General features: G+C 41.1%; 1 protein-coding gene across 2 annotated transcripts; it reads left to right on the forward strand.

Moving 5' to 3' along the window:
- Positions 1–1,851: 1,851 nt before the first annotated feature.
- On the forward strand, positions 1,852–24,517 carry tmprss6 (transmembrane protease, serine 6). 2 transcript variants are annotated; one of them, XM_023333087.1, is made up of 18 exons: positions 1,852–2,261; positions 6,168–6,303; positions 7,077–7,219; positions 7,880–7,947; positions 8,184–8,371; positions 8,463–8,504; positions 9,407–9,611; positions 9,756–9,892; positions 10,272–10,384; positions 10,493–10,602; positions 11,716–11,858; positions 11,942–12,040; positions 13,375–13,488; positions 13,715–13,831; positions 16,158–16,326; positions 17,366–17,643; positions 22,644–22,780; positions 24,155–24,517. In XM_023333087.1, exons 1-18 carry the CDS (start codon positions 2,187–2,189, stop codon positions 24,317–24,319), a joined length of 2,439 nt encoding a protein of 812 aa, XP_023188855.1. In that variant the 5' UTR covers positions 1,852–2,186; the 3' UTR covers positions 24,320–24,517. The 2 variants fall into 2 exon arrangements, with proteins under 2 accessions (XP_023188855.1, XP_023188856.1); XM_023333088.1 differs by having other exon boundaries at positions 1,853–2,261; positions 6,171–6,303.
- The last annotated feature ends 247 nt before the right edge of the window (positions 24,518–24,764 follow it).

The following is a 24,764-nucleotide window of genomic DNA, read 5'->3' on the forward strand; positions in this document are numbered from 1 at the left end:
CTTCTGGTTCTGGTTCTGCTCTGCATCCCCAGAACCAGAACCAAACGAGGAGAAGCAGCTTTCAGCATCTATGCACCACAAATCTGGAACAAACTTCCAGAAAACTGTAAAACAGCTGAAACACTGACTTCTTTTAAATCTCGACTGAAAACCCACCTGTTTAGGATTGTATTTGAAATGTAATTAATTACAAATTTATTGATGGAACTTGACTTAATGTTGTGTTTTGATTGTTGATTGTATGTTGCATTGTGTTTCTGTGTTTGTAATGATGTAAAGCACTTTGAAATGCCTTGCTGCTGAAATGTGCTATACAAATAACATTTGATTGAGTGATTGATTGGTTGGTTGGTTGGTTGTTTGATTGATTGATTGATTGATTGATTGATTGATTGATTGATTGATTGATTGATTGATTTACCCCAGCTCTTTCTCATAAAAGTAAAAAAAAAAAAGAGTAAGCAGTGGCAGTTTTGGCATGTTTGCAAATATGAGGCCTCTTGCTAACAGCAAACAGAATGCCACAGGTTGGCTTGTACTCCACGTACTGTGGGCTAACTGTCATACCGCCTGAAAATTAATCAAAGCCCAGGATATCCTCTCAGACGTGGGCTGAGCTGAACAACGTTCAGCTCAGCCAGGTAACCCGCCTCCTCTTGCGTCACCAGCAAACAGGATGCACATCACCGCAGGGGGCTGAACAGCACACCACAAATCATGAGGAGGGAGGAGGGGGGGACTAATATGTCAAGTATTTACTGAGTAATTGTGCAGAAGATTCAGTGCAAAAGGCTATGCAATTAATTTAGGAAGCTCTAAATTGCACAGTTTTTCATTGTTCTACTTTCCTGAGTAACTGCTAATGTTTTACCCTTATCAAAAACTGCCACTGAATATAAGTGAGCCTTGTGAGAGCTTATAATGCATTTATTATATAACAATGTACTGTCAGCACTATATCCAGTGTTATGACAAGTTGTTTATCTTTATTTCTAAGAAAATAATGGGGCTAATGTATGCTAGATACTAAATCCAGACCACTTTTATTGAGTGGTCTCTTAAGCAACATTCCTCAAATGTTGCTTAAGAGTCGAACATTTGGCTGCTCCAGTAACACAAGTGGCACTACTGCACTCAGGAGGCGGGAACAAAAGCACACATCCCAAATTTAAAGCTAGTTGATGATAAAAGGAATATAAAGTAATTGGAGCTGCAGACTTGGATGTAAGAAATCCCTGTCTGTCTTCTGTTGCAAGACATGTACAGTAGCATTTAATTTTATGCTTTTTTCTCAGAACAAAACAAGGACTTGTGAAGTTTAGATCTGTGGCGCTAAGGTGAACTTTGAACTTGAAAGCGGCGTGGATGGGTGATGTGTGTTGATTTGTGATGAAGGTTGGATGTTCTTAGAAAAGTAAATTACCCAGAGTGTCACGTAGCAACAAAGGTTCAACTATTAAATCATAAAGCATAACCTACAGCACAGTCAGGTGTTTAACAAATTCTTTTCTATTACTTCGTTATTATTAGTGCAGCGATGAATGTTTTTGTAGTTTGTCTTTAAATTCGATTTTATTTTTTTGTTTATATTGCCATAAATCTCTTCAGTTTCTGGGATTTTTACAATATATTAAATATATTTTATGCTTTTTATTGGTGTCCTTTGTACTGCCTATCCTATCAAGTCAAAACATAAACAAATGTAGCGCACTGTTGAGAAGCTTAATCCCAATAAAAGAAGTTTAGCATCTTCTCTAGATACGCTGTGTGTTTGGCATTGGGCTTGACATGAACTGCAGAAGCAACCTTCACCATGCTTCGTACCCAACAGACTTACCTGTGCACGGGGGTGTTGACTGGTTACCTCACTGTTGCCAGGCGGTGCCATTAGTGCGACTGCGATGCACCTGTTGCTGTATGTGAATTATGCCAGTCGTTGTGCGGGAATAAAGCGGAGCCTTTCTGAGCTTTGTGGATGCCAGCCCTGCCTGACATCAGCGTCCAAATTCAACCGAGCTCTGGACACCTTTGGACTTACAAACACAGCAGGAGCTGCAGCGGAAAACAGCAGCTTTTGCTGTCTGCAAGCTGAACATTATTAATAAGAGTCTTAAGATTTGAACAACTGTGAGCCCTCCAGGAGGCTACGATGTCTACTCGGGCCACAAGTTACTTGGAGTGATTCAATGGCACTCGGGTGCGGCTCGAAGGAGTCCCTTTCTTGTGACCGGGAGGTTACACCTGCCTCTCTGAGCAATGAGGTCAGTATTGCTGAAACGGCGAAAAAGAAAACTTTAATGCACCGTCTAACGTGCTGTTTTTATTGCCTCATATTTCATAACGGATGTCCTTGTTTATGGAAACAGAAACTTCTGCTGCGGTTTTAAGTGTAAACTGAAATGTAAGGACATGAAAAATGGGCTTTCACCTGGCTTTAGTTTCATGCTAACTTTCAGGTTCCTGTACTCAAAACCCCTTCCTGTTATGTGTTCTTCAGCCACACTCGATTTCAGGGGTTTTAAAACCGTCTTGTACACAATTTCACAGAAGCCTAGAAAGGGGAACTCCTTCTATATGCAACAAAATATGGTTTCAACTTAATGGAAAAAAGTTGCACGTACAAAAAGGCAGGTTGACGTGTAGCTGCCACTCATGAGTCAGAGTGGGCTTTTGGTATTACTTTGAAGATGATTAAGATAAGAGAAAAAAACCTGTGCTAAACATCAGAGTAGCCACTTAAAAAGACATAAAGATGAACAGTTGGTATTAGTGCAATGCATTTTAGAGTGCATAGACATGAAAAATGTTTATAAAATTAATATGACGACCAACAAAACCACTAGAAACTTTCAAAATACTAAGTTATACATGCAAATATTCAGTTTCTAGTTTTTCTAAGTTTTTCAAAAAAATTTGTGACACATTTTTTTTACAGTGCTTGTACCTTTAAAAAAGTAACATTCTAATTTCTGTTGAGGGGTTTTGAACACCCAACAGAAATTAGTTGGGTATTAATTTGAGCTTAATGTCATTTTTGGTGATTTTGTCAGAAATCCCTTTTTGTATAGAGAGCCAGAAAAGAAAATGCATTGCAAAAAAGTTCTTATATATATAGCCACAGCTCCAAAACAATGGTGAAAGGTTTAGGGACATTAAAATCGAGCTTTAACTTGTGGAAAGTTGCAAAGAAGCATGGGCAAAAAAATGAAATAAAATCAGTGCAGAGGTCTTCAAAGACATTCCTTAAAAGACTAATGAAGTAAAAATGGTTATAGTAAATATTGACTACATACTGCAATGTAGCTTCTTTTTTTTTTTTACTAAACAGTCAATATACTCTAAAAAAAGGCTGACTCTCCTCCAATAAAGTCTTCCAAAAGGGTAGAAATAGTGATGCAATCATAGAGCCAGGAGGGATTTCTGGAAAACATTTAGTCTAGTTTCATAACACAGTATCATGTTGAAAAGGCGCACTTTAGTTATAAAGATCAAATCATCAATGCTGTTATTAATAAAAGGGGGCCTAAGAATGAGCCTTGGAGGACTCAATTTAAAATCAAAATGAGCAGGTAAACCTTCTGAGTGTCTGAGAAGTAACTCATGATCAACAAAAAATGGCTTTGGTCAACAAACAAGGAAGAACAATGTTGCTTCCTATCCAAAGCAATGATGATATTTAATTGTTTAAAATATTCCTCATATGACCCAAACATGGAAGACATGCGACAGACTGGCGACCTGTCCAGGGTGACCCCGCCTCTCGCCCGAAACGTTTGCTGAAGATAGGCACCAGCACCTCCCGACCCACTAGGGACAAGGGTGTACAGAAAATGGATGGATGGATGGAGGAAGACAAAAGTTTGACTTTAGACATTACTGTAAGCCAAAGCTTGTTGCAGTCAAACTCTGTTTTCAGATTCTAGGATTTTGGCAAAAAGTAGAAAGTTTGGAACATCCCACAGATTTATGATTTTTTTTTTTTACCCCTCCAGGGGTTTTTTGTGGGCTCTAGTGTCCCTTATATGACAGTAGGCTGACAGGAAACGGGGAAGGAGAAGGGGGAAGACATGCGGCAAATATCGTCAGGTCCGGAAGTCGAACCCACGACGAGGACTCAAGGCCTCCAAATATGGGTTGCGCTAACCACTACGCCACCACGGCACGCCCGGATTTATGAAATTTACTGGGTTTCGTTCTGCACTTTTCTCAAAAAGATAAAACATCATCATTTATTAATGGTGATTTAGAAATTAACACTAGGATGATACAGTTTTCGAGTCCTTCCCATATCGGCTCAGCAGGGCCAATAGGCCGGAGTCCACCCTGACGACTCTGATGGCTCAAATTAGCATCCCTTCTTCAATTGTAAATGTGGTCGTTGACCGTCAGGCCAGAAGGTAGGAATGTGAATAGTCCATGTTGGGGGTGGGTATCTATGATACCTGCAGGAGATCAGGTCTCCTGTAGGTAGTGCTCTTCAGTTTAGTTTTGAAGCATACATGAAGTGTTTTTGGAGAGATGTGACCTTTTGCAGCTGATCCATGATGTTGTGCTGCATTATCCAGGTCATTTTGCCAAATGTACATAGAGTTTGCAAAACATAGAATCTGTTTCAAAAAATATGCAAAGGTTTTTCTAAAAGAAATTAGTAATGTTTCTCTTTGAAATAAAGCTAAGAGGGTATAACATGACAGTTTAGAAATAAACTAACCAAATTAATTGTGTTGATCCACCTCAAAAAAATCATGCAAAAAGTGTAAGCAAAAGAAATCTGGGAGACTTTGCACATGCAAATTTGCATGCAGCCTTTTGTGCTGTGGAGGATAAATAGGTGACTGCTTCACCTATTTAGTTCACAAGAACTAATGGCATTTATTTCAGTCATAATCTTGCGGGGGGTGACCAAGGTTCCATCACTATGTGACAGCTGGTCAGCAAACCTGGCAAACATGATTGACATGGCAGCACTGAATGCACATGTGCTTTATCAGGCATGCATTGGGGTGCAGGAGAGACGGGTGGACTTCCTGGTTGAGCTTGCAAAAGAGTTCGGTAACTCTCATGTGAGTGAGAAGAAGGCACACAAGGAGAAACTGCTTCGGCAACAACCTTCCACACCCAGCTCAGGCAAAAGGGCGAAGTGTCAGGTCAACCATCGATGCAGGATGCGTGTCCTGAGGCCGAAACATCATCAGTGACCCCTCACACCCCCACCATGGACTGTTCTCCCTGCTGCCCTCTGGAAAGAGGTTCTGCAGCATCCGGTGCAGGCCCACCTGGTTCCGAAACAGCTTTTTCCTACTTGCCATCAGACTTTTATTTTACTCACAACATTGGAACTTCAAACATTATCCTGAGCCGTATGCAACGAAATTTCGTTCTTTATACACCCTGTGCATTGAAAATGACAACAAAGTCAGTCTAAGTCGAAGTCGAAGTCTAAGTCTATTGTGCAACTGTGAGATGCGTTGAGGCCATTACCAGGGTACTGATAAGGTAATGGCCCTATTTACTGAACAAAAGCACCTGCTAGATAAAATCCTTCAGGCCAGTTGGACTATCGAAGCCGATATAGGTATACGTCAAAGTGGACTAACTCTAGCCATTCTAGTGAAATTAAATGACGTTTTTATAAATGTGCCTATTTTTTTCATTTTCTGTTTTCATGAACGAGTGAGATCCAAAAATATCCGTTTATCTAGAAAAGCATTATTGTTATTACTATTTTTTACATATCTCTGTTTAAGCAAATGAGTGTTGATGAATTTAGCCAAAGAATTTAAACTGCAATAAAAAGTGTCAATTGACTGGGAAAGAGAAATATCACAAAATCCCATCTTTCCTTAACCAAGGTGTCAACCAAGGGAATTATTGAACGTGACTTCGAACTCGCAGCGTCTCGGATTTATTTGCCTTTTGAAGTCAGATTGATATTGTTATCTCTCAAAAATTTTACCCAGAGGAATAAAATAACAGCTACCTTACTGTAAGGATTATGTATGGCAACAATCTACTGGGAAACCACCTGAGATCTGTATTTCCCCCTGATGAACCAAGACGTAGCAAAAGCAAAACATGTTTTATATTATCTAAAATGATGTTTAGATATCATGGTAATTTATGTTGGGGGCACACATACTGTATTTTTTTTTTGGTTTTGTTCTAAGCAGGTAGGAGCTGCTACACAAAATGTAGAGCTACAGATAAAGACGACGCGCACCTGCAGGTTCTTGCTCGCCTCCCTCGTCGTCCTTATCGTCTTCCTTATTGCGGTCGCAGCCGCACTGGCCTGGTACTTCCTGGGTGAGCGATTCTTTCTCAGCTTCTCAGTGTGGATTCATTCATCTTTGGCCAAGCAAATACTTTCGAATGTCTGAAATCAAAATGTAAAAAAAATAAATAAATAAAAAATCTCCTCAGTAAATCCAAAAAGTTATAAATGTTTTGGTCAGATATCTTAAATCTGGTGACGTACTGACTTCCTATGAATTCAGTGCGGGGATGAACGGAGGAGTTAAGTGTGGCTGTGGTCAAGACAAAAGTAGCACTGTTGTTTACTTATAGACTTTGTTGCTACATTTAGTGACTGTCCAGACACCTATAGTGACTCTTTATGAAAAACAAAACAAGTGACAAATCTAGGGACTTTTTTCTGTGTTGCTGGAGACTTTTAGCTTTACTGTGTGACATAAAGTGTAAGTCTTTCAATGATGGCTTGTGAATCATTTGGTCTTTCTGCCGTTACACCAACATAAGAAAGGACGTTCCATTGAGATCGTTATCATTGTATTAATTTAAGGTGAAAAACTGTCTTCTTCTGAAGCTCTTTAGGCCACCGTCCATCTGTACTGCCTTTCCAGTCAGCTGTGAGGCAAGTGGTTGGACTATAATAAAGACCTTTTGGTAGATATTATTCAGTAAAACATTTGGGACAAGTTTTTTATTTTGTCTTCACAATGAAAGTTGGCGTTTTGACCTGATGTCACATAAGTACGAACAATTTAAAATGTGCCAACAACTTATTGTCCATATCTACGGATTAAATTCTAATGTTTGTTGTTCTTTATCTGCGACAGAATACAGTGTTTGGACGTTAGAGCCTCGTGTCCAGCACCAGTACACGGCTTACTTAACCATCGTCAACAGGAACTTCTCAGCAGATCTGGCCTGTCACAGTAACCCAGTGTTTAAGACTGAAGCAAAATATGTAGAGAACACGGTGAGCAGGAAACACGGTTTTCTTTCAGTACGGGTTCACACCGATACATACAGTACTGGTGATTCTGAGATACACTGACACACAAAATGCACTTCCTGTCTTCAGAATAAAAAGCACAGCAACGTTCTCTGTTTACTTTCACTTATCAGTAGCTGCATTTCCATTAACCATAAAATTGTGCAAATTGAAATTACAAAAATAAATTTGCTTAATGGAAACACGCCGACTTAAAGAAAGTCGGTAAAAGCCTTGTTTTTTATCGAAACGAGTTTTTCGATAAAAAAGAAAAGTGCTAGGATGAGGTGTTTTATCAGCCTATCGAAATAATGTATTTTGAAAAACTGCAATGGAAACCCTTTTTTCGCATCACATGATCACATGTTACTACTGGCGAAACGTCGAAGAAGACAACAGGAAGTAGCATTTCCAACAATAATGTTGGATAACAACAACAATAATGTTGTTATTTGATAGCAACATCGCAATTGTGAAATTGTGCTTTTTGGACATTAGTAGAATATAGATGAAGATTTTCGCACTTCTGTGATGGAAACGCAGCTAATCACACTAAAATGTGGAAATGAAATCACACCAATTCAAAAAACAGGATTAAATAAAGGCTGCTGAATGTTAAATTAATGTGTTTTTTGTGTCTTTTAGTTAAAGAAGATCTTAAAAGCCTCATCTCTCTCCAGATACTTTAACTACACCACTGTCTTTGCGTTTGGGTATGTGGGCCTTTGTTTTTCTTTAAGTAGTGGAGTAATTAAAGCTAAAACCAAAGTGATTGAACTTCACTTCTTTTCACAAAGCATACACCTAAAACCCGCCTCCTAAGACAGTGGGTGATGTCTAAATCAATAGTGAAAAGTGCTTAAGAGTTACGGAGCAGTTTATTTTTATCCATGTATTTATTACTCTATTATCGGTTGTGTTCATTTAAGGCCCGTCTGTGTGCCTGCAGGCAGGGGAGTGTGGTGGCTCACTTCTGGATAGTGCTGTCGGTCCCCAGCAGTCACGTTGGAAAAGTCACAGTAGAAGAAGTCACCAGAAGCCTGGAGGACGGCCTCAGGTGGTACGGAAGGTCACAGCGCGGGGAGACGGCAAACGTGGATGGCTTCCTGTTCCACCTCCCTACCCTGTGTGTTACTGGTGAGCCAAAGAGTTATGAATGAGATCATGAAACAGATCGTATTCCTGATATATTTTCGGTTTCATTTGGTTTTTGTTCACCTCCCCACAGAAACTGACTCCAAAGTTGTAGAAGTTTTGACATCTTCGTTTGGTATCACGTCTTTCTTTTTTCCATTTCATCATTTTTTACTTTGTAATTTGTTAATTTTATTATCACTCTATGGGTTTTTTGTCCTATAGCGAGTGTCACTAAGGGTACAAGTGATGTGTTTTAGTCTTTCTAGTCATTAGGTTGGAATCAATGTGAATTTTTATTTTTAGTGTCATTTTCCCATCGTTTCTAAAATACATTTTATGTTTATCTTTCTTTCAAATCTTAAGAATAGAAATAAGATGGTAGTTCTTTTAAAATCACAACAAATTTCCAATAGTAGATATTTATCTAAAATTATAAGTTGTCTTATTTCCTAGTCGCTTGTTGCTTTAAACAAGTTTTCTTTGGATGGCCTGAATAAAAATGGCTCTTTGGGTTGCAAATGTTGCAGACTCCTGGTTCAGTTAATAAAATCCCCCAAAAATATATACATACTGAAATTAGTATGAATACTTTCCCAAAGCAGTGAAGATGGATAAATGCGTTTATGATAGATTAAAGGAAAATGTTTTAAGTAAGACCCAAGCAGTGGGTTAATGTAATTTTAGGCTGATTTAGTGAAAAACCACAAATTAGACAGAACAGCTGGCAGATTGTCCTACCTTCCATGTTTTATTCAGCTGAATATTATCAAGGATTTATAAGTGGGCATTTAGCAAAGGCTTTTAGTCAAAGCAACTCAAAAGAAAAGGAAAAACAAGATTTGTGGTAACGTGTGGTACCAGACTAAGACACCTTGTGAAACTAATGCAAATATCATGGAATTACATTAGTCATTCTGCAATAATTCAGTATTCAGTTTCACTAGTTTTTATCTTTTGATGAGCCCTTAAAGTGTAATTGAAAGGTTTCTTCTTCTTCTAAGTATTTATTGTAAGTTCTGACTTCTTCGTCCTCAGACTGTTACCGTTACCAGAAGGTGGTGTCCAGCAGCCCCGTGGCTCTGCGCGGCCCTGAAACACATCGGCCCTCCTGCTTGTGGCACCTCCAGACCGACCCCGGCTCCCAGCTGGAGCTCCACATGGAGTGGCTGCTCCCCGAGTGCCGAGACCGGCTGGTGGTGTATGACTCCATCACCCCCTCCGATCACCATCTAATTACGTCGTAAGTTGGTTTTGGGTTTTTTTTTTCAACAAAAGCTACGACAAACTCGATCGCTTTAAGATCCGAGCTCTGTGAAAGTCAAAACTCAAAACCTCAGAAAAGAACAATCATGTGGCTACATTTTAGCATTGTTTCCTACTGAAGGGTGTACGGCTGCAGCAGACATGAGGACGTGGTGCGCGTGCTCTCATCCGGCGAGTGGATGACAGTGGTTTGGAAAAAAGGTCTTTACAATTACAAGGACCCATTTTCTTTGTCTGCGCAAGCTTGGCCCCAACAGGGTAAGACTGAAGCTGTCAAACGTCTGAAAGAAATATTGTTTATGAAGCCATGGTATAGAGTTTTCAATAGAAACAAATTCTGCTATTATGCTGCCGCCAAAAGCTCTGTTTCCATTACAAACGTGCGAAAAACGTTGTTGACATTCCGCTAATGTCGAAAAAACAAAATTTCGGAATTACAGTGTTTCCACTGAATACGAAAAGCAATTAAAATCGCATCACATGAGTTTCTTCACGCAATGTCATTAAAAAAACATGACGGTAAATTTGTTGAAGTACACAGTTTCATTAGCAAACCACATGCAGCTGAATTCCTGAGTTTCATACCGCAAGGCCAAACGGATTGATAACCTAGATTGTTTCTGCTCGGTATTCTCAGACTGCATCTCCTCCGTTCAGCTGAAGGAAGTACAGGGGGTGCAGGGGATTCTGCAGACGCCTTTCTTCCCCAGCTTCTATCCTCCGAACACCAACTGTACCTGGACTTTCATCGTCAGTGTCCCTTCCATCCGTACCTCTACGTTGTTTCTTTTAACATGTAGTTACAGCCAATGTCGAAGACCATAAAAAACCCCTCAAACATTTCCTGTTTTCTCTCAGATGCCCGGCGCAGCGCTGGGTTTAGCTCTGGAGTTTGAAGGCTACGAGCTGAGCAGAGCCAGCTACAACCAGGCCTGCACCCAGGGTCAGTGGGTCATCCAGAACCGCAGGTATGGTCTGTTACAATCGGTCTGGATGGCCTTCTTTTTCCAGTGTTCAACTAAACTACAGGCTTAAACCACAAACAGAAATCTAATTATAACGTAAAGACTTTTCAGAATCCTACGTGACTTAAAATAGAAAAAGTTATGTGTATTTTAATGTTAGACAGTCAGGGGAAAAAAAACCAAAAACGTCTGGCTTCATAAATATTTCCGATCCTTTATGAAAAGGTCTTTTTCAGTAAAGTTCAGGTGCTGCACCACTGAAGTAAAAAAGGCAGGTTTATGGTTAAGGCCCACTTCTCTGTTTTTCTTCCTCCATTTAGACTACGTACACATGCAGGTGGCAGCTAAAAGGCTAGCAGACCTCACAACAAAATAATCTGCTAACTGGATTTTTCACATTGTGCATCTCAGTTTAGTTGCAATAACATTAAATCATGTCCATGTGCCAAAACAATGACTATATCACAACTTCTTTAAAGTCTGACTGAATCCCATTCCCAACTAAAATACGTTTTTGTAACTACAACTTCAATTATTTTTTAATAATATATTTTTTTAAATCATTCACAAGACTCAAGTGAGGGGACTTTCACAGTTGTCTGAACACAAGGTGGCACTATTGTCTCACTAAAGCATCCTAATACTATCTAGTGACCTTTTTATGTTGTTTTTAACCTGCAGGTTTCATATTCTCACCTTTATCTACAGATAGTCAGAGGCAAAAATTACACCCATCTGTTTGGATAAAAATATATGATTTTTATTTTACATACAGTCTAGCTTAGGTTGTTAAAAACCGCTCAGGTATTTGAACATTAACCGCTTGACTGGGCGTGTGTGTGTGTGTGTGTGTGTGTGTGTGTGTGTGTGTGTGCCAGTGGTTAAGTCTGTACATCTGTGTTTGTGTATTGTGAATAGAAAATAACTCATAGTGTTGTATTTTCTATCTTATTTTATTATTGTATGTCCATTTTTGTAACTAGTCAAGGTACTGCAGATGCAAATTAGCTTTTGCTATAATCTGGTTCAGTGCATGAAATGCCAACATTTATGTTTGAGTTCTTCATTGTCCCTTTTTTATCATTATAAAAGAAACGATGCTGGTTGAATTCTCAGGCTGTGCGGTACCAGAGGTCTGCAGCCGTACTGCGAACGCCTCTCCCTGCTCACACACTCAACCACCGTCGTTATGACCTCCGAGGTGTCGCTGACCGGGCCGGGCCTTCAGGTCCACTACAGCATCTTTAACCTTTCCGACCGTAAGTTCCGGATGCAGGAAAGATTACCGAGACGAGACCCTTTGTCCAACGTTAGTTTTGGTTGTTGTTTTCTGTGTGTGCAGCTTGTCCAGGTCAGTTCCTGTGCACTGTGAGCGGACTCTGTGTCCCCCTGTGTGACGGAATCAAGGACTGCTCCAACGGATTGGATGAGAGGAACTGTGGTATGAAGTTTAGATTTTAAATTCATAACGGCATACAGTACATCACCAAGGCTTTTCAACAAGGGAAGATGGTTACACACTGTCAAGTCTATTACTGAAATACTCAACACAGACGCGTCCGTGTTGTGTTGCCATTTCTTGGGAGCTGGTCCAAGGACCCAGGTGCCAGCAGGAGCCTTTAAAAACTTTGTAATATAGATCTCAGAATCTTTTGCTGTTTGTAGTGAAGCTTACCAAATTGTTGAATGTATTATTAATATTTAGTCTGTCATAAGATAACTAGTTCATTGATTTATAAATGTCACCAAAATACATATCTAAATAGCAAGCTAAATGTTTAGTTAACCAACTTTATATTTACCTCCACTTTAAATATTATGGGTGTTTTCCCACATGATAACCTGGATCACTCGGTTCGATTGGGGATCAAAGTTGCAACATTTGATAAATGTTCAGCTGGTGCCATTCACTTTCACACTGCAATGTGTGAAATGATCCAAACTCTTTCAAAAACCTGTTCCCTGTTAACCTCACCTCTGGCGGGGCTGCACCAAACACCACTGAAGGAAATGACACTGAGAGCAACTTCCTGCTTGACAAAATGTAAACAAAACACAGGGTAGGGTCAGATATTAGTGGTTGGAGCATTTCTCTTTTGTCTTTGGGAAAAGAGAAATGTACATTGTTCCCTCTAGCGCTAGCATCACCCGTTTGATTTGGTTATAGTTACCCAGAATGCCCTGCACTGTAGTCCTAAATATTTATCTTGCTAATTAATAGTTAGCTTTAAACCAAATTTTTAGTTTGAAGCTAACTTGTTTGGAGCTAAATATTTAGATGGTGAACAAAATATTTATCTTGCTAACTTAATAGTTAATTTCGAACCGAGTACTAAGCTTGCACTTATTTATTTTATAAAGGTAAATATTTAGCTTAGTACCTAAATATTTAGTTTGGTGCTAAGTGGTTAACTAGATGGTTAACGAAATATTTTTCTTGCTAATTAAATATTTGGCTTCAATCTAAATATTTAGTCTGTTCGCTAAAAATTTAGTTTAAAGCTAAATAATTACCTTGCTAACTGAATATTTGTAGTTTGAAATGGTCACATTTATAAATGAATGAATAACATGATTTAAATAAGATTTTGAAAAAAAAAAAGTTATATTATTTATTTTTTATCACTGGCTAAGTAACTCAAAATAATTGTGCAAACGGCACCAAATATATTTATTTTAAAAATCTATGTATTTAATTTTTTTAAATCAAAAGTAAAGATTAATTACAATGTTTTATAAGACGTGCAAAGCGATACTTTATCATGTGTGTTTCAGTGTGTGTGGCACAGTACAAATGCCCCGAGGACAGTCAGTGTGTCGACTACTATAAAGTGTGTGACCAACACCCAGACTGCCCCGAAGCCTCCGATGAGATGAACTGCACTGATGGTAACACTCTGACCTCCAACACACACCCCCACCCGCACGCACACACACATTAGAAGGTGTCACAACATGAAGAAAATCTCCCTTTCATTTACTCTTTGCAGTGAAGTATTTCAAAGCAAGCTGTTTGTGTTATTTAGATGTGGAACATTAAGTAAGAAAATCTCTCCACGTTAGCTTTCCTGAGCAGCTTTGGGTTCTCGGTGTGTGGGTCTGTTTGTGCGTCCAGGAGTAGAGTGTACGGATATGACCTACGTCTGCGCTGACGGCACGTGCCTGAAGAAGCCGAACCCAGAGTGCGACTCTGTCACAGACTGTCCCGACGCCTCGGATGAGAATCGATGCGGTGAGATCAGACGACGTTCCACTAAAACTAAGACTAATCTGGTTTTTATCAATTATTCTGTGGATGTTATCAGGGTAGCACTTTGTTTTGCATGTAGACCAATCAATCATACTCTTATAACTAAATATTATTCATTGTTTTCCTTTTAAAGGGGTAGTATTATGTAAAACTATATATATACTTACTTTTGAGCTTTGGATCATGTTGTAATGTTATTCTTTTGTCAAAAACATGCCTGGAGTGTTGATTTGGTTCTTTCATGCAATGTTTGAGAAATCCTTTGCTCTCCCTTGGCAACCATTCAGCTGTGCAAAACGCCTGGCTGGACCTAGCTCCGCCTCTGAGACGCAGCTCCTCCTTGGAGCTGGAGTTTCCAAGCTTCCGAAAACTGAAAGTTTGTTTCAGATTTGTGGTTCATAAAAACTGAATGCTGCTTTTCTGTTTGATTCTGGTTCTGGGGATCTGGTCCCAGATTCTGGGAGCAGACCAGAAGCAGAAGACCTGAGAGGTCTGATACTATGGCAACAGGTCCTTAATGTATGCTGGTGCTAAGCCGTACAGGGATTTATAAACTAACAGAAGTATTTTAAAGTCTGTTCTCTAAGCTATATGGAGCCAGGGGAAGAGCTTTAAAACCTTCCACTAGGAAAATATAAGGCTGAACTCTAAATGTTACTGAGTTCATAGATAGACTCCAACCGTTTTAGTCGCCACCTTCTGCTCATGAAAACTTTATAGCTTGTTTGAGCAAACATTTCCAAATAAGGTTGGCTCCCTCAATGTAAATGCTTGAAAGTAGAAATAAAGGAAATGCAGTCAGAGCTTAAAAGCCCCCATGTATTAGAACAATGCAATACTTGGCCTTACCTTGCGGTTTAATAAATAAATCCATCACATTTTAAATTAGATCATTGAGATGCTTCTGTTGAGTTATCTGAGGATTTATGGGTGTGCAACGGTGCAAAAGCATTAATGTCTCTCAAACTTGTTTACATTGTTTCGCGTTAGAACCAAACACCGATCTATTTTATTAATACATGTGGTGATAGAACCATATAAAATACACAATTGTGAAGTGGATGAAAAATACTATGTGCTTTACGTTTTTTTCTGACTAAAGATAATCTGAATAGTGTGGCGTGTACATGTATTGAGCTACTTTTAATACGATACCCCTAAATAAGACTCAGTCAGTGGCCCTGGGTTTTATAAGTGTAATTTCATTCAAGTGTAAACACAGCTGCTCTGTAAATGCCTCAGACATTTATCAAAAGGAACAAATTAGTGAAATTTAAGGGTTGTAAACAATAATCCAAGCTGTTCCGTTTATTAATAGTAAAACAATTCACGATTAATAAACTGTAAAGTGTTTTATGATTTGTTTATCAATTTTCAATTACGCAGCCGTCATAACACAACTGCAAACGTGTCAAGATTTAGCTTTCTCCACAGACAAGCTGGACTAGGAGAGTAAGGAGGACATGGGATCTGGTGGGGGAAAAGATCCAAAAGCTCACTTAGCACAATTTGTTTTACAGAACAAATACAAATAGTTAGACACACAAATCTGCCTTTCATACACAGTGACAGGAAAAAAAGCTAATGTCAAAGCCAGACAAATTCAATGTTTCATTTAGCAACAAGCACTGTGGAACACATTAAACATGTACAGGTGTTTTGTTTCAAGTTTTTCAGTTTGGTTTGTTTCCTCTCTCTTTCTGCAGGCGTAGAAGCAGATACAGTATCTAGCCTGTTATTTTGTATTGTTTCTGTCCTTTCCCTTTAAACCAGGGGTGTCAAACTCCAGTCCTCAAGGGCCGCTGTCCTGCAGTTTTTAGATGTGCCACAGGTACAAAACACTGGCATGAAATGGCTTAATTACCTCCTTCATGTGTAGATCAGTTCTCCAGAGCCTTGCTAATGACGTAATTATTCTATTCAGGTGTGGTGCAGCAGAGGCACATCTAAAAGTTGCAGGACTGCGGCCCTCCAGGACTGGAGTTTGACACCTGTGCTTTAAACCTTTCTGCCCACTTTTTTTTTTATTTTCTTTCCCATCTCAATATCTATTACATTTGAAATAAACCCAAAGCAATTTCTAATGAAGCTTTATATGAAGTAGACATAGTAAAAGCAGTAATGCGAAAATACTTATGAAAATAAATCTGTTGGACTCGGTCACCTGAGAGAAAGTGACTCTCAGTGAACTAAAAGTATCGCTGACAGACCATGAAGAAGAGAGTTTTAACTGCAATTGCTATTGATAGTTATGTTTCGTATTAGTAGTTTTTATATATATGTTTTTTCGATGTCTGCCCGTGTTCAGAATGTGGCCTGAGGCAGTTCTCCACCCGCATCGTCGGGGGCAGCGACGCCTCAGAGGGGGAGTGGCCCTGGCAGACCAGCCTGCAGGTGCGAGGGACCCACATTTGCGGAGGAGCGCTGATCTCCAGTCAGTGGGTGGCGTCGGCCGCCCACTGCTTCTACGACGACAGGTGAGTGCCAACAGCAAACAGACGACCTGAAGCTCTTTGTTGTTGCAAATGTCATGTTTTCACTCCCTGCCTACACTTTGAAGGACGCTCTTTCATTTCCCTGTTTCCTAAATCAGGATCGTCTCTTTTCTTTTAAACTCCGTCTGCGTTTGGCTCAAGTGATGGATAAGGATAAGGATGTAGGAGTTAAAACCGTCTCAGAGTGAGTGAGGGAGTGATGTGAGTGCATTTCTGGTCTTATCTGCACCTGTCTCTCAAAAACAGCTTAACCGGGATGCAGCTCAAAAGAATTGCGGCAACGTTTTGCAGGGGGATTAACACTTTTTAATTTTCTTGGGGAGGATTAAAAACTTTTTGAGTTGTACTGTTTACGATTGTTTGATTGATGTAGATCAAAAATCAGCGTTGAAGACAGTGGCACCCCTAAGGGAGATTCGATGGGGCATATGGCCCCCTGCTGAAAATCTTGCTCAATCCACTGGACCCGGAATCATGTTCACGTCATAGAAAGGAATATAGTCATGTTCTCCAATCAAGGCATAAATGCAAAGCCTAATAAATTAATAAATAAATTTATAAAATTAAAAATGTATTAATGCTGCAGTATGCAAGTTTTATATATATATATGTATATATAAATCCTACTTGTTAAAATCATCGTAATATAATCTGTGAAAAAGTTGAGCTCATCTGCCTTCTCCCAGTGCTTATGTGTATGTCTGTAACTGGCCCTTTATTGAAGGACAATTTTGTTTACAGAGACTTAATATTTCATTTTATTTGCCGTTTCTATTGTTTAATGTATTTATTTTGGATATATAAAACGTCTTCCGGTTCCAGTGTTAAATGTTCATTAGAAGTTACAACTACTTATCTTTGAGAATGTGCTCTTGTATTACTATCCATTATATTATTTGAAAATAGTCTCAAAACAGTAATATTACGTTTTATCGCGATAACGTCTGTGACAATTTATGGTTCTGGAATATCTGTCACCGTGACGGGCCTTTACCCTCTCGCTCTGATATTCCCGCTGCAGTGTGTACTCCCCCTCGGTGTGGACGGTGTATCTGGGTAAACTGCTGCTGAACCGCAGCAGCTCCATAGAGGAGGTGGCTCGGGTTCAGCAGATCCACCTCCATCAATACTATGACAGCGAGTCCCACGACTACGACCTCGCCCTGCTGAAGCTGGACCGGCCCGCGTACGCACTGCTGACCGGACACGCTCGGCCCGCCTGCCTGCCGCCGGCCACCCACCAGCTGGAGCCGGGCCTGCTCTGCTGGGTCACCGGCTGGGGAGCACAACAGGAGGGAGGTGAGCTGGCCAACAGGTCGGAGACCTCGGGGAGAAAGCGGAGCGGCCAAGGAATAGAAACAAAACCAAAATACTATAGTGTCTGGAAAGATCACGTCACTGAATTCAAGGTGTCAGAGCACGCTTGAGGAAAATGTGAGATAATCTGGAAAAAGATTAAAGCTGACGTAAAATCGGATAGGGTGACACGACAATGATGTAAAACGTACTGCTAAATTGAATTAAGAAAAGGAGAGACTAATTCTGACATAAAGCCCAGATCCTTGATTTCACTGAGATGCTACATGGCAGGGTGTCAAATTTAATTTTATTTTGCTTGATCTCAAGATCGAGAATGTTCTCACAGGGCCGTTAGTGGCAGAACGTATTAATAAACCCAGCTAAGCTGTTAAAATATGAATAAATAGCCGTCTCTGCATTCGATAAGAACTTAAGATTAAATAATGTTGAACATCTTTCTAAATTAGCGCCATAAAATTAGTGATTTTGACAGCAAAAAAGTGAAAATCAAAAATTTTATTGCGCTATTTTGGAAATATTTGCAAGGAATTTTTATGATATTTTCTTTAATGCAATTATGAGTTTTTGTTACTCGCCACGTCGCTCTCAGACTTTGACTTTACTTCCAGTGAGGCTGAGGAAGACGGGAAGTAGAAATAAGAAATACTGCCGCCTGCCGACGTCAGGAGTCACAGAGGCTGAAAACTTCTGACGTCAGGAGTCACAGAGGCTGAAAACTTCTGACGTCAGGAGTCACAGAGGCTGAAAACTTCCGACGTCAGGAGTCACAGAGGCTGAAAACTTCTGTGACTCCTGACGTCACAGAGGCTGAAAACTTCTGTGATATCAGGAGTCACAGAGGCTGAAAACTTCTGTGACTCCTGACGTCACAAAGGCTAAAAACTTCTGTGACGTCAGGAGTCACAGAGGCTGAAAACTTCTGTGATATCAGGAGTCACAGAGGCTGAAAACTTCCGTGATATCAGGAGTCACAGAGGCTGAAAACTTCCGACGTCAGGGGTCACATAGGCTGAAAACTTCTGTGACGTCAGGAGTCACAGAGGCTGAAAACTTCTGTGACGTCAGGAGTCACAGAGGCTGAAAACTTCTGACGTCAGGAGTCACAGAGGCTGAAAACTTCCGACGTCAGGAGTCACGGAGGCTGAAAACTTCTGTGACTCCTGACGTCACAGAGGCTGAAAACTTCTGATGTCAGGAGTCACAGAGGCTGAAAACGTCAGTGACGTCAGGAGTCACAGAGGCTGAAAACTTCCGATGTCAGGAGTCACAGAGGCTGAAAACTTCTGTGACTCCTGACGTCACAGAGGCTGAAAACTTCTGTGATATCAGGAGTCACATAGGCTGAAAACTTCTGACGTCAGGAGTCTCAGAGGCTGAAGACTTCCGACGTCAGGAGTCACAGAGGCTGAAAACTTCTGTGACGTCAGGAGTCACAGAGGCTGAAAACTTCCGACGTCAGGAGTCACAGAGGCTGAAAACTTCTGACGTCAGGAGTCACAGAGGCTGAAGACTTCTGACGTCAGGGGTCACATAGGCTGAAAACTTCTGTGACGTCAGGAGTCACAGAGGCTGAAAACTTCTGTGACGTCAGGAGTCACAGAGGCTGAAGACTTCTGACGTCAGGAGTCACAGAGGCTGAAAACTTCTGTGACGTCAGGAGTCACAGAAGCTGAAGACTTCTGACGTCAGGAGTCACAGAGGCTGAAAACTTCCGACGTCAGGAGTCACAGAGGCTGAAAACTTCTGTGACTCCTGACGTCACAGAGGCTGAAAACTTCTGATGTCAGGAGTCACAGAGGCTGAAAACGTCAGTGACGTCAGGAGTCACAGAGGCTGAAAACGTCCGACGTCAGGAGTCACAGAGGCTGAAAACTTCTGTGACTCCTGACGTCACAGAGGCTGAAAACTTCTGTGATATCAGGAGTCACATAGGCTGAAAACGTCTGACGTCAGGAGTCTCAGAGGCTGAAGACTTCCGACGTCAGGAGTCACAGAGGCTGAAAACTTCTGTGACGTCAGGAGTCACAGAGGCTGAAAACTTCCGACGTCAGGAGTCACAGAGGCTGTGACTCCTGCCTCTGTGACGTCAGGAGTCACAGAGGCTGAAAACGTCCGACGTCAGGAGTCACAGAGGCTGAAAACTTCTGTGACGTCAGGAGTCACAGAGGCTGAAAACTTCTGTGACGTCAGGAGTCACAGAGGCTGAAGACTTCTGACGTCAGGAGTCACAGAGGCTGAAAACTTCTGTGACTCCTGACGTCACAGAGGCTGAAAACTTCTGTGACGTCAGGAGTCACAGAGGCTGAAAACTTCTGTGACGTCAGGAGTCACAGAGGCTGAAAACTTCTGTGACGTCAGGAGTCACAGAGGCTGAAAACTTCTGTGATATCAGGAGTCACAGAGGCTGAAAACGTCTGACGTCAGGAGTCACAGAGGCTGAAGACTTCCGACGTCAGGAGTCAGAGGCTGAAAACCTCTGATGTCAGGAGTCACAGAGGCTGAAAACTTCCGATGTCAGGAGTCACAGAGGCTGAAAACTTCTGTGACGTCAGGAGTCACAGACGCTGAAAACTTCCGACGTCAGGAGTCACAGAGGCTGTGACTCCTGCCTCTGTGACGTCAGGAGTCACAGAGGCTGAAAACGTCCGACGTCAGGAGTCACAGAGGCTGAAAACTTCTGACGTCAGGAGTCACAGAGGCTGAAGACTTCTGACGTCAGGGGTCACATAGGCTGAAAACTTCTGTGACGTCAGGAGTCACAGAGGCTGAAAACTTCTGTGACGTCAGGAGTCACAGAGGCTGAAGACTTCTGACGTCAGGAGTCACAGAAGCTGAAAACTTCTGACGTCAGGAGTCACAGAGGCTGAAAACTTCCGACGTCAGGAGTCACAGAGGCTGAAAACTTCTGTGACTCCTGACGTCACAGAGGCTGAAAACTTCTGATGTCAGGAGTCACAGAGGCTGAAAACGTCAGTGACGTCAGGAGTCACAGAGGCTGAAAACTTCCGACGTCAGGAGTCACAGAGGCTGAAAACTTCTGAGACTCCTGACGTCACAGAGGCTGAAAACTTCTGTGATATCAGGAGTCACATAGGCTGAAAACTTCCGACGTCAGGAGTCTCAGAGGCTGAAGACTTCCGACGTCAGGAGTCACAGAGGCTGAAAACTTCTGTGACGTCAGGAGTCACAGAGGCTGAAAACTTCCGACGTCAGGAGTCACAGAGGCTGAAGACTTCTGACGTCAGGAGTCACAGAGGCTGAAGACTTCTGACGTCAGGGGTCACATAGGCTGAAAACTTCTGTGACGTCAGGAGTCACAGAGGCTGAAAACTTCTGTGACGTCAGGAGTCACAGAGGCTGAAGACTTCTGACGTCAGGAGTCACAGAGGCTGAAAACTTCTGACGTCAGGAGTCACAGAGGCTGAAAATTTCTGTGACTCCTGACGTCACAGAGGCTGAAAACTTCTGTGACGTCAGGAGTCACAGAGGCTGAAAACTTCTGTGACGTCAGGAGTCACAGAGGCTGAAAACTTCTGTGACGTCAGGAGTCACAGAGGCTGAAAACTTCTGTGATATCAGGAGTCACAGAGGCTGAAAACGTCTGACGTCAGGAGTCACAGAGGCTGAAGACTTCCGACGTCAGGAGTCAGAGGCTGAAAACCTCTGATGTCAGGAGTCACAGAGGCTGAAAACTTCCGATGTCAGGAGTCACAGAGGCTGAAAACTTCTGTGACGTCAGGAGTCACAGACGCTGAAAACTTCCGACGTCAGGAGTCACAGAGGCTGTGACTCCTGCCTCTGTGACGTCAGGAGTCACAGAGGCTGAAAACTTCTGACGTCAGGAGTCACAGAGGCTGAAGACTTCTGACGTCAGGGGTCACATAGGCTGAAAACTTCTGTGACGTCAGGAGTCACAGAGGCTGAAAACTTCTGTGACGTCAGGAGTCACAGAGGCTGAAGACTTCTGACGTCAGGAGTCACAGAAGCTGAAAACTTCTGACGTCAGGAGTCACAGAGGCTGAAAACTTCCGACGTCAGGAGTCACAGAGGCTGAAAACTTCTGTGACTCCTGACGTCACAGAGGCTGAAAACTTCTGATGTCAGGAGTCACAGAGGCTGAAAACGTCAGTGACGTCAGGAGTCACAGAGGCTGAAAACTTCCGACGTCAGGAGTCACAGAGGCTGAAAACTTCTGTGACTCCTGACGTCACAGAGGCTGAAAACTTCTGTGATATCAGGAGTCACATAGGCTGAAAACTTCCGACGTCAGGAGTCTCAGAGGCTGAAGACTTCCGACGTCAGGAGTCACAGAGGCTGAAAACTTCTGTGACGTCAGGAGTCACAGAGGCTGAAAACTTCCGACGTCAGGAGTCACAGAGGCTGAAGACTTCTGACGTCAGGAGTCACAGAGGCTGAAGACTTCTGACGTCAGGGGTCACATAGGCTGAAAACTTCTGTGACGTCAGGAGTCACAGAGGCTGAAAACTTCTGTGACGTCAGGAGTCACAGAGGCTGAAGACTTCTGACGTCAGGAGTCACAGAGGCTGAAAACTTCTGACGTCAGGAGTCACAGAGGCTGAAAATTTCTGTGACTCCTGACGTCACAGAGGCTGAAAACTTCTGATGTCAGGAGTCACAGAGGCTGAAAACTTCTGACGTCAGGAGTCACAGAGGCTGAAAACTTCTGTGACGTCAGGAGTCACAGAGGCTGAAAACTTCTGTGACGTCAGGAGTCACAGAGGCTGAAAACTTCTGACGTCAGGAGTCACAGAGGCTGAAAACTTCTGTGACTCCTGACGTCACAGAGGCTGAAAACTTCTGATGTCAGGAGTCACATAGGCTGAAAACTTCTGACGTCAGGAGTCACAGAGGCTGAAGGGAGCTAGCAGTGACTTTAACCCAATGTCTTTCATGCTTCTTGTGAAATAGAGGAAGTGGTAACAGAGTGATCCTGATGTCTGACCTCTGACCCCCTGCAGGCAGAACCAACAATGTGTTGCAGAAAGTGGACGTTCGATTGGTCAGCGAGGAAGCCTGCGTTCGCTCTTACGGCTACCTAGTCACTCCCAGAATGCTTTGTGCTGGTTATCGTAGTGGAGGGAAAGACGCCTGTCAGGTATGGGCATATAAACATAACACTAAGTGTTTGCTTACCAATCTGCATTGATTTCTTTCTATTAGCAAAGAAAAAACTGCATGTCAGACTACAGGCTGTGAACCACAGAACCCCTCTGTTTTTCTGATCAAAGGAACTTTTTTTCCTTTCTGTACTTTTTGTTGTTTTGACTAAGTTTTAGTAACATTGGGTGAACAGAAACACATCATGCAGAAATTAGAAACTTGTCCACTGCCAATTGAATAAATGAAAACCCTTGATTTAAAACAATGTTCTATATAGATTGTTCATATAGATTGCACATTTAAACACCTTTTACAGATATTTCCATGTACCCACTTCCCAAAAAGAAAATGGAAATTTGCTCCATGTCTTGCTTTTACAGTTGCTTTCTAAATTACTTACACTTCTTTACCAATTGTACAGTTTCATTGTTTCCAAAATCTGTTTGAGATAAATAAATAAATGTATTTTTGCTAAATGACAGAAAACTTAGAAAGAACATTTCGTAGAATTTCTTTAGTAACTTTGCTCAAATTCAAACTTTCACATACATTCAGTGTCAGTCAGTATCTATATTTTAAAATGTGTGTTTTGGGTCAAATCTTCTAGGTTTTCTTCCTTCTTCTCACAACAGTTTGCTGGAGTTTGGGCTCATTCCTCCTGAAAGAACTGGTGGAGCTATTTGTAGGCCGCCAATCTCACACACGCCTTTTCAGAGATTCCAACAACTTCTCCAAACTTTTGAATTCGAGAAAAGTCACAAAAAAAAAAAAAAAAAATTCTAAACAATATTTCCGCCAAGTTTTCTGGCATTTGCCAAATAGAAGCAATTTTAGTAATCCTAACTAAGCTAAAACACAAAAAAGTCTGGTCTGATTTCACTTCAGACACTAAGGGAAAAAAAATGTGTGTTCTTACTCAGTTTATGTTAACATCTGGTTTCAACCATACCTCAAAAACATAAAGATTATTCTAGGAAGTCTTGACTGAATTAACCTTTCTGACTTCTATTTGCAAAACCTTTTGAAAATTATGTCATGTTCTTAATTTATTATTATATAGTTATTTGTGTCATTAATAACTATAAAAATTAAAGCTTTTGTTAGTAACTTGACAAAATGTGACAAGGTTCAAGGTGTAGAAATACTTTAGTAAGGTACAACTATATAAAATACATTATTTCAGTTACGGTAATCTGTCACAAGATACAGGCTGACATGAATTTATATTCTACTAATACTAAAGAGACGTAACAGTGTTCCACAAAAATAATTCTGCTGAATAATAACTAATTAATCTCTTTTAGACAGAATAAAGATATTTGTATAATATTTCTCCTTCGTTCTTTAATTCTGTGACTGTCTGTGCCAGGGGGACTCTGGCGGGCCACTGGTCTGCCAGGAGCCATCAGGGCGCTGGTTCTTGGCCGGAGTGGTGAGCTGGGGCAAAGGCTGCGGCCGTCCAGATTACTACGGCGTCTACACCCGCATCACCAGACTGACCGACTGGATCAAGCAGGTCATCAGCAGCCCGTAAATCACTGGGGATCAGTCCCACAGCGGTGATGCATGAGTTTCAACCAATCAGAGAAGCCTCTAGGTAAAATGGTGAAGACTTCTGTTTAAAAGTCGTCAAATAATAAAGCTTATATCATTATTTATTTTATCCAGCTGTTTATTTTAAAACTAATTTGGACAATTTTTGTCCCTATTACTTTTGAATCCTGTATTTAGATTTTTTATATATATATATATATATATATATATATATATATATATATATATATATATATATATATATATATATATCTTTTTCCTCCTTAAAAATATATTTATTTGTAATAAACAATACAAAGCAGGAGAAAAAGAAGATGAAAATGCTAACAGCTGAGAGGAAACGTAGAATGAGAATTTTATGCTTTCAGAACAAATCCTTAAAATGTGTTTATTTTTATTTACATATGGTTCTTGCCCAGGGCGAC

This window comes from Xiphophorus maculatus, chromosome 5 (assembly GCF_002775205.1).
Source record: "Xiphophorus maculatus strain JP 163 A chromosome 5, X_maculatus-5.0-male, whole genome shotgun sequence".
Lineage (NCBI taxonomy): Eukaryota > Metazoa > Chordata > Actinopteri > Cyprinodontiformes > Poeciliidae > Xiphophorus > Xiphophorus maculatus.

Bases quoted from the DNA above. Each gene is read 5' to 3' on its own strand.
- tmprss6 (XM_023333087.1), top strand. From the start codon at position 2,187: ATGGCACTCGGGTGCGGCTCGAAGGAGTCCCTTTCTTGTGACCGGGAG. The intron at 7,220-7,879 runs GTGAGCAGGAAA...TGTGTCTTTTAG, and splicing joins CAAAATATGTAGAGAACACG to TTAAAGAAGATCTTAAAAGC. The intron at 17,644-22,643 runs GTGAGCTGGCCA...GACCCCCTGCAG, and splicing joins GGGAGCACAACAGGAGGGAG to GCAGAACCAACAATGTGTTG.